Source organism: Calidris pugnax, unplaced genomic scaffold (assembly GCF_001431845.1).
Source record: "Calidris pugnax isolate Ruff unplaced genomic scaffold, ASM143184v1 scaffold11, whole genome shotgun sequence".
NCBI lineage: Eukaryota > Metazoa > Chordata > Aves > Charadriiformes > Scolopacidae > Calidris > Calidris pugnax.
Window position 1 is genome coordinate 4,853,740 of NW_015090803.1, and position 18,225 is coordinate 4,871,964.

The 18,225-nt window shown below is 43.6% G+C and overlaps 1 protein-coding gene across 3 annotated transcripts in view; it reads right to left on the bottom strand.

Moving 5' to 3' along the window:
• Positions 1–18,225, bottom strand: part of RARB (retinoic acid receptor, beta) — a 317,069-nt gene that overhangs the window by 8,289 nt on the left and 290,555 nt on the right. For all 3 annotated transcript variants that reach the window (XM_014937721.1, XM_014937722.1, XM_014937723.1), the window contains 2 exons: positions 9,695–9,855; positions 1,640–1,816 (listed from right to left, as the gene is read on the bottom strand). In XM_014937721.1, coding sequence (XP_014793207.1) covers positions 1,640–1,816; positions 9,695–9,855 — 338 coding nt within the window. The remainder of the gene's footprint in view (positions 1–1,639; positions 1,817–9,694; positions 9,856–18,225) is intronic.

The window sequence follows — 18,225 nt, forward strand, 5'->3', positions numbered from 1 at the left end:
CAACAAATAGGGGGTGGCAGCTTAAGGACCAAAGTTTTAGGGGTAAAGAGTTTGGACGCACAGATTCTTGCTAACTCCTGACTCCTCCCCACCGTTTTTGGGTAGTTTCTGTATTAACCATTTGTTACTGGTTACAGCAGCAAAGCACGAAGCGGTTCCCATCCCACACACCTGACAGAACACACTTGAGGCACTGCCACAGTTTATCGATGACCGAACGCCTTTCGGGGCAAGGGGAAGGTAACTGTGTCTCACCAGGACAGGGCTGGTGAGGACAGGCGTGCAATTGGGAACAAATGGCCCTGCCCCACCGAGGGACTACACGCAGAAACGGTGGGATGGTCAGGTCTGACTGAGAGACCGGACAAAAGGGACAAAGAGAAGTGAATCTCGAGCACGACAGGGCAACCTCAACCTTCCCTTTTCTTATACACCGCAGAACAATACCCCTTCCCTTCTCCCACCCCTCTTCCTCCTTCATCAATGTCCTCTAGATGCCACTCTTCAAAACAGCTTTTGACAAAACAGGAGGAAAAGGTCACAGCAGTTAACGTCCTCCTCAGTATGATCCTGTTTGAAGCAATGCACTTTTAGAAATTCCAAGATTAATTACTTCAAATTCCCTAGTTTCAGCCCCTGTGTCGTGCCAAAAATATATCTACATATATCCATCCATCCCACAACGGGCTTCTCAGCCATGCTTGGCTCAGTGACGACCTCAAGTTTTGTACTCAGAAGAAAACATTTTAAATATGTTTAAAACACGTTGAAATACTGTTTTACTGGAAGTCATTGCTACGGCCAAGAATAAGAAACATATTTGCAACTAAAAGCCTGGAGACCTCTAAGGTCTTGATAAAGAAATGCTGAGATCCCAGAGGGTTCCTCTGAAGGTCAGCGTGACAGAAACAACCGGAGACAAAGGGAGGGAAGACAGCTCGCCTTGACATAGCAGCAAGGTCTGGAGAAAAACTCCAAGCCCATCTGCACAGTTCCTTGCTGCAGGTTGTATCTTTGCCTATTTAAAATTTAAATGACATTTAGCTAAAATCTGCACAGAGTCCCTTACAGAGCCCACCTCCCCAGGTGCCTGCAGCACTGGTGAAAGCAGGGGATCTGCGTGGCCAAAGGCTCACGCCTGCCGGGCTCCGGGCACAGAACAACCTACAAAACCTCCACAACCTGCAAAAACCTCACTCTAAAGATTTGTATCTTGCTCCTCAAATCACCTCACGACCACAGGAACACCACCTTCCTAAAACATCACACAGTGGGCAGTCTAAGTACCCTTCATACAAAGCATTATGTTTTGGAGGGAGAAGGAAGGAGAAAAGAATAAGGAAATTTTTCCAAAGTTGCACATATTTCAAGCTAGTGCCACAATACCAAAATGTGCCCTTCTTGCAACTATACTGAAATCCACAAACTGTAAGGACTTGTTTTGAAAATCATGCTTATCCCATGTAACACGTCTGCAGACGTGCCAGGGTCTGCTTGTGACCACACCAGCCTACCCGGTGAGTTCAATTTCGCAACCGTAAGGCCAGGACAGTATTTGACCCCCTCTCCCTCTCAATTACAGTAAAAAGAGCAATAGAAAATACATCAGTAGCAAAGCAATGATGTTAAAAATACATACCAGTATATCCAGGCAGGCTGCTTTAAGTAGAGTTATCTGGTCTGCAATGGTCAAACTTGTAAAGCCTGGCAATCGCTTTGCAAATTCCACTATTTTAATAATGCACTTTGTTGCAAGTTCACTGAATTTGTCCCAAAGCCCGAGGTCCAGTCGGACCCGATGATCTGCGCTGGAGTTCTGGAAAGACAGACAGAAGGCACCATAAATCAACAACGTCCCTTTCAGTAAATGGTTTTTCAAGGGAAAGAAACAACAACCGAGTATTCCTTCCAGAAGTACTTTCTATTAACATTCCAGGCATTTTCTGCAGCTTGCTGTTGGGATGATGCTGGTTTATAACTTGGATTAATCGCCTGAAAATTCCTTGGATATTTCTCTGCTACTTACGATTGCAGAGGCCATCTGTACAAGGAATACAAATGAACTTAAACATTTCCAAATGCCACTATCATTATTCTTCCTTGCCATTATATAATAAGTGCATTGAGAGAGACAATTTACAGTTGTACCCCAGAAAATATAAATGAACAGTGGAATGAGAATACCGGGTCCTCATCTGGAAAAAGCAGCACCATATTTGGAACATCGTTTCACATACTTAAGGTCTTAGCAAATTAGTTCTAGTTAATTTATCTGCTCTGTGGCTCTGCAAGAGTTTTACAGCTTTCTCAAGCTACAGTCTCCCATGAATTAAAGAGCATTTCTTTACACAACGTTAAGAAAAACACCCTGTGCACTGATGAATGCTATATGCTCATTTGATGGTGCACCCAACATATACCCTACTGTTAGAGGTGTTACAAGGACATTCCAACTGCATCTTTCAAAGGCTGTTTCCATATATTCACGTATCTTAATGGAAAAGGCTGTAATTTCCTAGGATGAGTAGCAAATTTGTGTCAAGTTTGTCATTAAACTCATGTTTTCATACATTCAGAATAATCACTTAACCCTTAAAAAAGTTAAACATGTCAGTCAAGAACCAGCTGACTCAAAAGTTACTGTGATCTCTTTGACGCTAGCCCAACTAAAGACAGGGGCATGGGGAACCTGGTGAGCTGTTTCCAACCCACCCATGATCTCCCTGGGGTGACGAGAAATAACAGATATAACAGATAACAACAGAGCTCTAAAACACCAGAGGCCCCTCTTCTCCATCCCCAGCACACAGCATATTCCCATTCCGCCAGCACTGCATCCCATGCTGTGTGGGATGCAGCCAGCATGATGGTCCCCCTGACTATCTCCTGAACCACCAGGTTTGGTGAGCGTTGCAGCTGTCTTTGGCATCTGGGTGATCTCTTCATTCAAGAGGAATTTTACCTGTAGAAATACACTGGTAATGAACTTGCCCAAGGTGCTGAGCTGCAACCACGGAAAACCAAAGGCAGAGTTTCTCTCTTCCATGCCTCATCTAGCTTGTTGACTAACCAAGAAAGAGAGAGGCATCTCCAAAAAAAAGGCCCACACACCCCTGTTAGGTAACAAAGACAGGTAAGGGAAAATCCCCTCGGATGGCAGCTTTCCCCCCAGCTGCAGAGGAAGCCGGTGTGGTTAGGTGCCTTAGTCTTAGCTAGTTGAAGTGCTAAATTAACTTTAAAATTAAAGTTAAATGAGAGGAGCCTCAACCTAAAAGCTTAACAGACATGGCAGATAAATAGCCATCAAAAAGTATTTGGTTTATACAGGTTGCACTTCCTTGGAGGAAACATCTCCAGTGACTCTGCCACCATCGCTGCTGATGGTGAGGACGTCCACCTCCTTGCAAACCTCTGAAGCCACCAGCTTTCTTGGGTTCACAAGAAGGACACAGGGCCTGAAGAGGTCGACAAGGGGACGTGGGGTGAGCTCAGCTTGGCTGCGATGCTCTGTCACCCGCTCCTGGGGCTGCCTTCGCAGACGCCATGACCACCATCAGTCATGACGGAGAAAGTCCTGATGGGTCTCCAAGGACCCTGCTAGCCCGACATTCACCCTCACTTGCAACAGGGTGGAGACTCGAGAGAGTAATATTTACATCAGGCCCTGATTGCAAAAAATAAATGCTAACTATGTTGAACAGTTTGAAGGCGCACACGTGCTCTTCCCCACTCCACCTCTTTTTAAGGGATAAGAAATTAACTTCATCATTTCAATTTGAATTTTTATTCTGGGAACTTCCTCTGGTTTGTTTTGGGCTTTTTTTAAATGGCAGCAGAAAGGATAGGAGAAAATGTCTTTATAATTCTAAACCTAAAGAATTGCCTTCAAAATGGTCCAAAACTAATGGGTTAACAGTCATTGTAATGCCCTTTGAAACATTTCTTTCGGCTACTGGAGTATGCATCCTTCAGATTTATTTTATTTCATCCTCAAGGACCTTGGTGAAATACAGTACATTGGAGGAAAAATAAGATCAAGATGTGCAGTCATTCAGGCTGTAATTAAATTTAATAGGCAGTTTATCCAGTTCATAGAAAGATGGCATAGCAGAGAGCTACACAAAGCAGAGCCTAAAGCAGGAAATCATTTTACAATAGGGTATCCATCTGGAAAAAAAGACGTTGCATGAAACCAGCAAGTGTGAACGAAATCTTCATCAGTATCATATGAGGTTACTTTATCATGCTGCAGTACCGGCAACGGGAAGTTTGACATGTCTTCTATTAAGAGTAATGCACGGCCGTCTTAACAAATGTAAATCTAACTCACTATTATGCAAACTGAAGAGAAGGGGCAGTTAATAAAATACAAAATAACCCGGTGTTTTATTACGCCGCGTGCCAGATTCCTCAGTGTTGGAGCTAATGTGGTTTACACATTATCTTTGAGATGCTACAAATGGGAAGACTTTTAACATTTTATTTGGTAACGAATGTAGTTGCAAGCGTCACAGAAAATAGCTGGATTTTTAGCAGCATTTCTGAATATGGAAAACCAAAACGGACTCAATGTATAGGTTGAACAATAAAACACGGGGTTAATAAAATGCATGTTAGAAGCAGAAACTCTGATTAAATTTGCCTGGGGATCTCCTCTAACCATGCTGTGAAAAAGATGCAGACGCTATGACTTTTCCTGAATATTTTACTGAAGCAGTTTTTAGGTGTCTTTTCCAGGAGCAGCCTTGCATGTTTTTCAGGCCTCTGCACCAGCGCACATATGGTGGAACAATACTGTAATACACCCTAGTGGCATCTTTATCAGTGGAAAGGCCCAACCTTGCTATGAAATCCAATTAAACAGCCATTTTTGCCACATAAATTGATCCCATTTTTTCCATCATTTTTGTTTTTTCATTGCAGGCTGCTCTATCTCCACATTAACGATACGGGATGAGGTACTCGCAGAAACGTACACAGTAGCAGAATCCCTACTGTCTTTAAAATCCACTTTACAAATGAAACAAGGCTCACAGGGGCACTCTGCCCTAATCAGGAACACTTGCTATGCCTCTTTAGTAAAAGCAGCAATACACTCCAGCTCTGGCGAGCCCACCAAGGACCACAGCACATGCCTCTGCTCAGTCCCAGCATCAGGAGATGTGTACACATATACATATATATGTATGTATATTCTTCTGCAATGGCACAGAACAATAGCCATGTAACTTCTAAGCCCAGAACTTAGAAAGGACAAAATGCCACCGAGATGCAAAACCCCTTCACTTCCAGCCAGCCAAAAGCAACCCGTGAGAACCCACAGCAAAGGTCCGCAGAGCCAAAATTATTTTCTGTTTTATCCTCCCTTTATCACGAGGCTGGATGTAACACAGCTGTAGACTTACAAATAATACCAGTCCCAAGGGACAAGCAGTATAGTTACACTCAATTATACTATAAAGTATGACATCTCCAGAGAAATTACTACAGCACTCTCTCTTACCTGGATGACAGTAATAAAACAGATCTATTTATGATGGACTTTTGAAATCCATTACGTTTAAACAGCTTGCTGAGTCTCATCACCGGCAGAACTACACTTGCCACTGCCCACCAAATGCAACTGTTAAGTCAAATGACCCAGGGAATTTAATATGAGTGCTATTCTCCCATTATTTTAAGTAGACTTTTATTAACTATGCAAAGTATGGTAATTATTACAGATCAGGACACTTTTTCTTTTCAAAGAGCAGATGGATATAAAAAAACCTAATGGAAAATGCTTCTCCAAAACCATTTTTTAACAGGTAAAAATACACAACGGGGGAAAAAAAATCACCATGTAACCTTTCCCTCTGGGAACTGCAGGCTGCATTGCTCAAGAGCGAGAGGAGCCAGATAATGCAAGCCAAATGTCTGAACAGATTTTTTTTTATGACTCTATCTCTGCAAGGTCTTTGCTACTCCACTCTCTTATACTTAAAATTCTTTGCTCTTTTTAGCAACAACGAAAATCGTGTTTTAAATCAGTCTGAACGATCACGTAACCAAAGGCATGCAGGGGCTGTGCTTGCAAGAAGAGTTTCTTCCGTCCCCCCTCTCCACCAGCACGCAAGCGCAAAGCTCGTGAAATTCAAGCGAATCCACATCGATTCAATACACTCACTTCTCACCTCTCGCTTAAAGAATTAAATAAAAAACTCTCAGGTTACAAAAGCCATCTGTATGCTCTGCAGTGCGAGCACACCGTGCTTCATGACTGCTAGCCAGCAGAATGTGGCATAAAAGCAGGACTGGTGGCAATCTTCTACCCGTACCAGCTTGTTACTATCAAGAAAGTAAGTGTGGTATAGAGTTCCAGCTGCCTTTGGGCTCAGTGTTTAGAAAAAGGGCTGCGTTCTTCTTTTTTTTGGACTTTGGGCCTCTATTTCTAGTGTTTCAAAAGGAAAGTTTATTGCCTCAGCCCTGCCGTTTGATGGTGGTGTTGTCCAAGCACCGAAGCTGTGCTCCTCTGACCAGCACACACACCTTCCACCCCCAAATCCTTCCGGATCCTTCACCACCGCAGAAAGGCTTCTGCTGGCTCCTGGGCTGGCGGGCAGCTGGAGATGAAGATCACCCTTACTCCAGCCCCAGTGACACTCTGTCCCTTCCACAGCTGGGCAGAGACAGCTCATAAAAATGAGCTCTTAACACTGAATTCCTACCTAAAGAGCTGGAGTGGTCGCCAGACCTTAGCTAGATGAGATTTAAATTCTCTGCATTTCACACGGAGACTAGGAGAATGCAGCAAGAAGACAGTCAGTATTTAGCACTGCAGCTATTAGTTTTGACACAGCTGTTGACAGAAGACACATTGCTCTCAAAGATTCAAGGTAAGCCAAAAACAACTCTTTGCATATAATTTTGCTATTGCAACTTGTATAATACCAAACCATGACAAAGCAGCAGGGACTTCAGCCATGTGCAGTAAACTGCTGTGGACTTCCAACAGACCAACGATAAAACCAAGAAATCTCTTTCCCCAAGCTGTCCCATCTGGCCTGAGATACGAATGACCAATATCCAGCCTCAGAGTGTGGTCAGGTCATCGCTACTCGGGGCCCATAGACAGACCAGATTCATCTGCTCATTACTTAGATCCAGGTGCTCTCAGTAAGGGCTCTGAAATTCCAATAGGGATATAAACTCACCATGGGGGTCAGGAGGAATCCAAGGATGAAGGCATCAGTGGTGGGTGTGATATGCAACAAGACCCTCTCCAATTTCATCCCCTTGTATCATTTCAAGAGCTAAAATATTGATGATACTTAAGCATCCAATACATAATGCAAGCGTATAGGTGCCCAGGCTTATCTTTCAACCCTCCAGGATCCTTGGCAAATACCAGTATGAAGTGCCACCACACCAGCAGCAGTGCACTCTTCTAATTCAGAGGCAACACAAAAGCAGGTACCGACACGTTCACGTTGGGAGGCACACGACAGATTACTCTGGGGTAGCCAGGCCATTTGTAAGGCAGCCTGTGAGCAACACACTGGCACGCAGACCAGCCTGGCTACGTGTCCCAGCTGTGGACATACCATCACCTCTTCTACAAGGCATATACTCGCCGTCTTTGAACTGGGAAGATATTTTTCACACTCGTTCAGAAGCACTATCACGTTTGCAGAAGTGTGAAAGCCTATTTGGGAGATTCTATTCACTCCAAGACAAAGATGTAACCACACGTGCTGAGGAGAGGAGCGGAGGGCATTAACCCAGGAATTTCCTTGGAAGGACACAGTGTGGATCCCACCGTCTCCAGCTCTGCCCTCGGTTGTCTCACCAGCTGGCTGCTTCCGAGCTTCCAGCCTCGCACGCTGTGCTAGCCCCCGGGGGCCTGCCTGGGCAATATTCACCAGCAACACCTACACTGCCTCTTTTGAGGACATTTCACCCGAGCAGGGATAGCACCACAGAAGAACACAAGGACAGGGACCTTCCCCAGTGCCAGCCATTCCATGCGGGTCTCAAGATTAAATGTGAAAAACATTTGTGAAAATACTTTCAGCAACATGAAGAACATGTTTTTTCCTAACATCACTCCACCTTGGTGGTGTATCCTTGCTTCTCTTGCGCTTAAACATGAAGTCTTACACCTAGACCTGAAAGTTTTGAACCTTGCACTTTGTAAAATGGATTAATATAGGATAAAAACCCACCCTGCTAAAACAGTGACTATTCATGCCACACAGGGATTTGCCCAGATCACTCTCTAACAAATTTAACTCAACCCAAAGGCTGAGGGACTTGGGTCTTTTTACTCTGGAGAAGAGAAGACTGAGGGGGGATCTGATCAACACCTATAAATACTTGAAAGGTGGGTGTCAAGAGGAAGGGTCCAATCTTTTTTCAGTGGTGCCCAGTGACAGGACAAGAGGAAATGGGCACAAACTTGAACATAAGAAGTTCCATTTAAACATGAGGAGAAACTTCTTCACTTTGAGGGTGGCAGAGCACTGGAACAAGCTGACCAGAGAGATGGTGGAGTCTCCATCTCTGGAGATGTTCAAAACCTGCCTGGACAAGTTCCTGTGCAACCTGCTTTAGGTGGACCTGCAGGGGGGTTGGACTAGATTTTCTCCAGATATCCCTTCCAACTCCATATCGTTCTGTGATTCTGTGATTTGTTTCAGTAGCAGGGCATTTACTCAAAACAGAGAGCAATCCAGTGACAGAGATATTTCACCTGGCCTCTAGGGCTTGGTTGCAGGTCTCCAGCCGGGGAACTATGGAGGACAAGGACCATGGAGGCAGGTGTCTCCTTGCCTCAGCCATGATGGTCCTGAACTTCCAGCCTCGGCAGCAAGAGCACATGCTCAACTACTTCAGGATGTTCTGCGCATCCCTCTGAAACAGCCAGTGCTGCTACAACCAACAGCAGCAAAAGCCAAGTCATTTCTCTACCAACATGTCTTTAAACACTACCTAACAATTATTTTTAAGCATCTATTACTGCATTTGCAAACTTGACATAGGCTTCTTTCTCCAAAATAAATAAATAAATAAATATAACAGACTTTCCCTATATTTAGCAACTTATATAAGTATAGAAAAAAATTATTTCCCCAAGTTATCCTCTGGAGAAATTCCTACAGTACTGGACTTCTTGATGGGGAGACAATTTTTCACTTCTAAAAAAAGCAAAAGTGTTTGCTGCCTTGTAGTATTTTGGTAGACTAGAAGAGGAATAAACTGCAAATGAGCATTTTGGAAAATGGTTTATACAGACATTTCATGTTTTCCTTGACATGGGTAGCTTTGGGACTGTCATCAGTAATCCAGCAGCATTTAAGAACTCTCTACACCTGCAAAGTTGTAATCTGCTGACGCAAAAGCAGAGATCACATCTTTGGAAGCCAACAAATTTCTAATGAATGATGGCATGTAATTGACTCATGGACTCCAAGCCTGTCTCTGGGCTGGATTAATCCTTCAGACAGTCTCTCGCAATACTACTAAGTAATGCTTACAGTTAAGTGACTTTCTCTTCTTCAGCATGTATTTGCATGCATACCTGTGTTTTTTTAAGGCTAAGGAGGTGCAAAGAGTGTGTCTACTTCTGCATCTATCTATAAAGTCTGAGGCCTCCAATGCAAAATTCACATCATCCAGGTATATCCAGAACCTGTATGTCACCAACCATACTTACTGTAGTGTATTTTCCCAGCTGGCAGAGTGAAGGGAAGGTTTCCTGGTGAGCTTTTCGGATCTTCTCGGTGAGATCATCCAACTCTGCTGTCATTTCATAGTTTTCTGTGGACTCCTGCTTTGAAGGTTCCTTCTTCTTTTTGTTCCTATCATTTCTGACAGCTATAGAAAAAGCAGAGACACAGACCATGTGGTTATTCAGATCACCTCTTGTTGCTCTTGCTGCTCTACTTCACAATACTGAATTTAAACATCATTTTAACTGGAGATAAAAATGTTATAAGCACAGAGAATACTAATGCAAGCTCAATTACTCAACAAATAAGAATTAAATTTAATGGGATAATGATGAAACCAAACATCTATAGGTGCTTGTTGTGGATTTGCCACCACACTCCCATAGTATTTACCTTCCATGAAAGTCTACTGCAACTTCACATGCACTCTAAGTGTCTCAATAAGACACTAGACAAGTCTAATTTGTGAGGTCGGAATTTTTCATTGCATCATTACAGCTGTGCATGGTGAATGGTGAGGTCCTCTGCAGTGATGCAGTAGGTCTTTTATTGGGTGTGAACAACACTAAGGAAACACAGCAACTGTCTCTCTTTTTAAATTTCTCAGTATGGAAGATAACAAACCCCATAATAATACAAACTCCACCATGCAAAAGTTATTTAAAGGGAAAGTTAAATTTGAAAACAGTAAAGGAAAGAAGATGAAACACATTGAACTCGAGATCTGAAGATCAAAGGAGAAGCACAAACACTTGAAAGAGTAAAAATGGCACTGAAGCTATCTAAAGTTGCTTGCCATCTGCTCCTGCACTCAGATCAGCCTTCTACCTTCCCCCGGCCATGGGGGATTACTGGAAATATGCATTGTGCAGCACTCCTGCTGTAATTGATTTCCCACATATTTGTGTTTTGTAATAAAATATGACAGCTGCTCCATCACCATGCTACTCTTTGTTCTTTTAATGAAAATAGGTTAATTTTACAAAACGTGCCCAGGAGATAAGTCTATGTCTGCAGTATTGCCAGTACTTGTGAATTTTGTCAAGAGGCTTGTTGTTAGCTAAAGCTAACGTCTTAAGCATAACCAGATGCATAAGGCTCTACAACAAAGCCAAATAAAATCAATCCCTCTCCCCAAAGACTCTGTGTCAATATTAAACACCCCAAAGACTAAACACTGCTGGACAAATGAAAAACAATCCTAAAATTCAGTGGTGTTCAAAACCTCAAGATATTTAAGCTGGGGCCCTGAACTCTCAGGGTGCAGCTGGTGGGCTGGGCACATGTGAGGATGGACAGAGATTTTGGATGCCAAAGATCTGCCCATTCTCATTTGTACTCTTCCACCTCAGAAAGCACATCTCTCTCTGCTGCAGGGAGGGAAGCACAGCAAAATGGGATGATGCCCAGAGCCACCTCTCTTCCTTCATGGGTTCCCCAGGCCCATTCTGCATGGCACCAAGCCTTCTGTGGTTGCATCCTCCATGCTCGTCAACCACAAATGATAGCAAATAGCAGACAAACGCTAAATGTTTCAGGAGAAAGAGGAGGTTTTAATACAGGCTCATCTACAGCATAGGTTTAAGATGTTTCACTTCTGAGAGAACATTAAGACCAACACGGGAAAATGGTGGAGTGGGAAAGCAGCAGAGTCAGAGGCATCTACAGAAATAATGTAATACAGGTAACAGAAATAAGGGATAGGGGCAGTGAATATTGTTGCTCCTTTACGGGGCCATCAGGCACATACTCCATGCAACAAACAGCTCTGGTTTTCTCATGAAAGGTTTGACTTTCATAGAATGGTTTGGGTTGGAAGGGACCTTAAGGATCATCTGGTTCCAATCCCCCTGCCAGGAGCAGGGACATCTACCACTAGACCACATTACTCAAAGCTCCATCCAGCCTGGCCTTGAGTACTTCCAGGTGTGGGGCATCCACAACTTCTCTGGGCAACCTGTTCCAGTGTCTCACCAACCTCATAGTGAAAAATTTCTTCCTAATATCTAGTCTAAATCTACCCTCTTTCAGTTTAGAACCGTTACCCTTTGTTCTATCACTGCACTTCCTGATAATCAGTCCCTCCCCATGTTTCCTGTAGGCCCCCTTAAAGTACTCAGAAGCTGTTATAAGATCTCCCCAGAACCTTCTCTTCTCCAGGCTGAACAATCTCATATCTCTCAGCCTGTCTTCATAGGAGAGTTGCTCTAGCCCTCTGAGCATCTTCATGGCCCTCCTCTGGACTTACTCCAACAGGTCCATGTTCCTCTCACGCTGGGGGCTTCAGAGCTCGATGCAGTACTCCAGGCGGGGTCTCACCAGGGCAGAGGGGCAGAATTACCTCCCTCAACCTGCTGGCCACACTGCTTTTGATGCAGCCCAGGATACGGTTGGCAACTTTGCAACTGAGAGAACTCTGACCTCTATCCAGCAGATATTTTAAGGATGAGCTTGACTTTAACTGTGTGAACAGACCCACACTGAAGTCAACTATGTGCTTTGTTGGATCAGGGATGGGATGTTGAGCATCCCGCTGAATTAGGGCCTAACCTTGAACACCATCAATTCTGGTGTTGGAGTTACATGGACTCAAAGGAGGCCAAGAACAGTGGACTGAAAAGATAGCTTCTTGTGAAGGTTCAATGCTATCAGTGTAGTCAGGTTTAGGGGGTGGGAAGCCAGATCCTGCCCTTCTTTTACAAATATTGCCCTAAAGCCAATGCCCCAGTTTGGTCACTGGACCCCAGGGCAGAGCACAAGTATGGTCTCTCACACTGAAAAAACATCCAAGACTGACACATAGGTCTCGAGTGCTCCAAACTGCCACTGCACTTCAGAAGTAAATCCTAATCGCCACCGTACTTGGGAGATAAAAGAGCTCCTTACAAAATTATGTAAACTCCTATACAACCGCAAAGAGCAATAAGCCGTTGTAATAAAGCCCCAATTACTTATAGCTCTACGAGCTGATTGACAAATTTGCCAAACAGGCGGCCTAAGCAACTACTTATCTCAATGGCTTTGAACTCCTCGTGGAAGACAAACACGTTATTTAGGCCAGGCTTTGGAGCAGCTGCCAAGAGCTCCCAGAGACCAGGAGATAACTCCCGTGCTACCCCGGCACAGCTCCCTCTGCAGCTCTATCTGAAGTCCCTTGCCCTCCAAAGGCCACCAGAGAAACAGATGCTGGTCAATCCACATCACCAAACCGGCCCAGCTCTGTCCTCTTCCTTTTTGGGCACAAATCACTAAAGGGTAGGAAGGGGAGTATTAACATGTCATGAAAACTAAAAACTGTTTCTCTTCACAGTTACCTTTTTCTAGAATTATGATAGCCTTTCTACAATGATAAAACCTGAATAACATTTATCTTCTTGCTTTATGCATACTTTTTATGTTTCCTACATTTGTCTTTGCTAAGGCCGCATCAGAAACACCAGTGTTTCTATATTCCCTGTAAGATAACACAATAAAGTGCTGACATGAACACTTAGGCTCTAAAAATATAAAGAATTTCAATAACATTGAACTATTACACAGATGCAACTACAACTATAATTCAAAGCAAAAAGAGAGAGAGAAAAAGATTAAGACAAGATTAAGACAACACTATGTTTAAAAGAGTTAAATAAAAACATATAAACACACACATTTACCCAGTAAATTTAAAAGCCATCACTGCTCTGGGAACACGAACTGTCATACTGCATGTGGGAAGGGTTTTGGATTACAGCTTATGCTTATATTACATAAATCACACCTTTTTGTATCTTGATCTTTACATGCATATGATCACATCAATCCCCGATGCAATTCCACTGCCTTTTAATGATGATACGCTGGTGATGAATCTGTGTCACTGCTAATGCTGCCGTAGAAAACTCAGGTTCTGAATTTCATTACTTGTGCACTAAATTCTGACTCAATGGCTGCATTATTTAAAAGCCTCCGACAGGGGACAGTATGGAAGCTCTCTTGCCCTGTGAGAAACACGGGAAGCTAAAAAACTAACAAAACAAACAAGGTGGTGGGGAAAGAGAATGGAAAAAGGTATATCTGGGTACGTGAGGAAGCCACGTCCCGGCGCTGCTCGGACGGCCGAGCGACGCACGCCCACGCCTGAGCACGTCTGCTCCCATCCATCTTCTGTGACAGCTTGCCTGTCCCCTCCACACACACGCCAGGGCTTGCCTTTCCACACCCAGAAACCTCCAGGCAGGGCTCGTAAGCTGGCGAAGGCACCTTCTGTTGCCTTAGCTTTCAGGACCAGCCCCTACCCTCAAACATCCATCCCCCTAACCTGACGGTACAGGGGCTGAACATCATCTTCTCTCCCATCCAGTCTGTTCTCCTCAAACCCCAAGTTTGCCACTGCCTTCCCCAGCCTCAGACACATTTTCCCTCTTTTGCTTGAAGTGACGGGTAGGGCATGAAAGCTGCAGGAGGGAAGGATGTGTTTCTCAAGAAAAGCAGGGCCTGCTGTAGATGGAACTAAGTATAGGAAAGACACAAACAGCTACTCTCGGAGGACCCCAGTGCTCTCATTTAGCAACCACGCAGCGATTCTCCTGCTTGAACGGGATCATTTCAAGCATGTCGTAATGCTGGGAACCGTCCAGTCTTAAACGCAAACCCCTCAGGTCCACCAAACTTAGTCACTGCCTGGCCTAAGAAGAGGCTGGGATCCAGCCTAAGAGATTGAGGCAGTTTCTAGATCACCAGGTAAAATTATGGAATAGCAAGTGTTCGTGCTCCCCTTTGTCAAACGTGGCACAAACCTGTCCAGCAGAGAAGCTTGCCAACACAGTATTTCCAACTACTTGCATAACCTTTGCTTCCCCAGATGCCCAGAAGATAGTTAGACAGCACCTTTCATATATTATAATGATTAATCAGCTATAAATTCATGACTTGAATGCTATCATAGCAGTTTTGCCTCTCGGAGATCCCCGTGACCTTTGAAGAGCTCTGTGTACTAGTTAACTGGTTTTGTTCCTGTAGCAACAACTACTAGTGTTTCCAGTTAGTTTGCATTCCTGTAAAACCACACTTCTCTTGTCATTAAATATTTTGGAAGTTACTCGTTAAGCTAACAAATCTCAAAAGCACCATAAAGCACATAGAGCAAGTCAGTAATTGCACGGCGCTGGGCGCAGGGTTGGTTTTCAAAAAAGACTCCTTTTGTCTGCAAATGGTGATGAGAAGGGGAGTTGGAGGTGAGCTGAGCCAGGGACCTGCCAACTCTCCCCTCCGGGCACGGGCTCACCCTCCTGCCTTCTCTCCTGCACCTGGGGAAGGCCAGGCAGCCTGGGCTGCCCAACAAGGCAGGCAAACGGTGCCCCACATGGGCAGTGGGGCCGATGCCCAGCACTGCACCCAGGGCTTCCAGGAGCACCAAGCTGCTTGCTAGGGTGGAAACCCCTGAGTCTTTACACCGACGAAAGTCTCCTTTATGCTCTGACTTCTCCAATTCCAGCAGCAGCTGCTAAAAATATCCGATTCTGGCAGAAGTTAGCAGCTGTAGGCAATTTTGGTCAAACACGCGGAACGCTTACCTATCGCCACTGTCAAATTTGATCCATGTAAATGCCCCACGCGTACCATGCATCACCCTTCTCCCCATCACCCCTCAATAGACTGCACTCATGGTAACGAATGGCAGTCTGTAGGGATGTCCTTCACAACAGTCACCTTGGAAAACCTCGAACCAAGGGAGACTTAGCACCCCCTGACTTAGCTGCTGCTCCAGGCTCCCCCACCCCATGGCCAAAGCCAGCACCCAGCTGCACATCACACGTGGCTCCCATGCCCGGGAGCTGGTGGAAGCGGGCACAGAGATGAGGGACCTCAAGGAGGTTGACCTTCCCGGCTCCAACGCAAGAAAAGGAATAAAATAACCATCTTGAAAGCAAGACAACCACGCTTGACAAACCGACGCGCCACCAATTCCAAACGGTAAGGCTCCTGTTCAGGTTTTAAATACAGCGCAATCGCAAGCCAAACACAGCATTAAAATATGCAGAACATCAGGTAGTTATAAATAGATTGGCTTTCCTAGGTCGTGATTTCCAGATGAAATAATGCTTTCTTTTAGGCAAAACTGCTCAGTCTTTAAAAAAGAACAGGAAACTATCTTAAAACAAATTCCCATGCCAAAACTGAGCTTCAACATATGGAGAACGATTGGAGGCAAAGCACGTTTCAAATACAAACCTCTCGTTTCTAATGGACAAAGCCAATAACAAGTACACAGTCACGTAAGGGGCTTCGAGTACAAAAGAGAAACACATTGGAAACTGCATATTTTGTAGCTGATTCAGAGAAATCAACCATGTCAGCTGTCGGGTACAATTGCCACAAGAAAACATCTCGAATTAAGTGAGATAGTATCTCTCTACAGACTCATATCAAAATTAACAGGGAGCACAGAGAAACAATCATGGAAGACATTTCATAAGCACCTGGCAGGCTATCATTTTTCCCCAGGCACAGAGAAAAGCACATGTATTACAGAATTGGAGCCCGCCCCTGGTTTCCTATTGAGAAATCATGTTCAGCTATGGCAAACGTGCCCCGACCAACGCTCCAGGAGCCTCAGTTCAACTGCGGGGGAAAAACACCTCAAATCCAGAGGACATGGTCCTGCCGGCTGCCTTCACGCACGCTGGCTCTGCCAGTCACTGGCAATATTTTATTTATTTATTTTTTTAAACGAAGGTGAATCTGAACTCTGCCTTACAGCTTTGTATTATTCATTACATAATTGCTATGTTTTATTAGAAATATGATCTATTATAACCTTGAATATGGTAACTTAAATGACATTGAAAATCAGATTATTCTGATTATTAGAGAAGTGAGAAAGGTACTAAACATTTGTAAGGCTGATAATCAATCAGTGTATCCATCTGAGTGCAATAAAAATCAATCAGGAGCTAGTGCGTTTAAATCTAATTTTTTAAGCATGACATTTTCTTCTGAGTTTCTTTTTTAAATGTCACCCTCTTCTACAACAGTGATTGATTCTATCCCCAGGGACAGTTAACTCCAACTGTTTTATTCATTGCACTGAGCTCTTGGATCCACTGCCTTTTCTAAATATCAAATTAATGACAACAATAATATTTTCATCAAAACATGAAATCCAGAAATACACATTCATGGAATCAAAACAGCAAGAAGCATGATAGTACATTTAAATTGGCTGAAATATCAGGGGCCCTTTAACTAGCAAGCAGTGTATTTTAACACTGAAAATGGTGGAATTTTGTGTCCCTCCAGTTCTCTCCCCCCCACCCCCCAATAAAAGACAAGGCCAAGGATTTGCTTGTTTAAAGCATAATTCATTTAGAAATGTTTCAGCAGTGAACAATGAATCACTAGCTATAGGGAGTCCGTGAGTAATTACCTATGCCTCCAAAATAACCTTATTAGGCTATTGTAAGTATAGGGGAGACCTTTGATACCTATAGCCTAAGGGCCTCTATTTTCCATTCATGCACAGGGGATTTATATGGTTATATCCTATTATAACCGACGAAAGCAACACATCTCCCATTTATGTATGAGGATAACTGCGGGGTTAATATATCAAGAACTGAGTTATAAGAACAGGTTTCATTATATGAATGAAAGATACAAATGGATGCTCTACAGCTTTATTTAACTGGCCTGAAACTTGATCTGTGGTTTCAAGGATTCCATCAGCCTGAAAATTTTATTTTTGACATGAAATTTGGCATCTGATATTGTCACATCCCTGAAATATTAGTAGATGGAATGAGCAAAAAAGGACTTTCTAGTCCCTTGAAGAAAAACAATACTAACTGAACTCAGATGTATGACCAAATTGGCAAGCCAATGCAGAATAACAGGCTGAGAAAAATACCCCTTGAAGACAGCTGAAAGGTATAGCTTTGGTATTCTTTTTAAAAAAATGTATTTACTTTAAATTATTATTTTTGTTATTTTACTTTACTGTCATTTAAGAGAATTTTCTTTTCTCTTTTGGATTTTAAGACATCCAGAAGCAAAACCAACAGCTATCATACTTTGGAGATCTAGAACTGCCAATCCAAGACCTGAAACCACAGCCGAAGGAAAAAAAAAAAAAAACGGTTTTAAAGATGGATTTGGCTTGAATGTTGCAGAAGGCTCCATAAAGTGCTCCCGCAGGAAAAGAAAAAACAAAAGCCCATAACCTGTTCCCAGGTCTATGAATATACCACTAACGCCTACCTTTGTATTGACTATAGTATTTCAGGACTGGTTCAAGTTCTGCAGAACACGGCAAACACAATAACAACTACCCAAAGAATAAAAATAGGGACTCCAGAAATACAAATGGAAACAGCCCACCCCCACAAAAAAAACCCCAACAAACAGGTCCTAAGAAGAAATCAGTAATTAAGAAGTTGCAAAAAGAGAAAGACAGCAAACAAGTGGAACTAAACTAGAAGAAAATGTGTTTTGCAGCAATGGGGGTGTGGGCAGGCAGAAGGGACAGTGAGGGGAG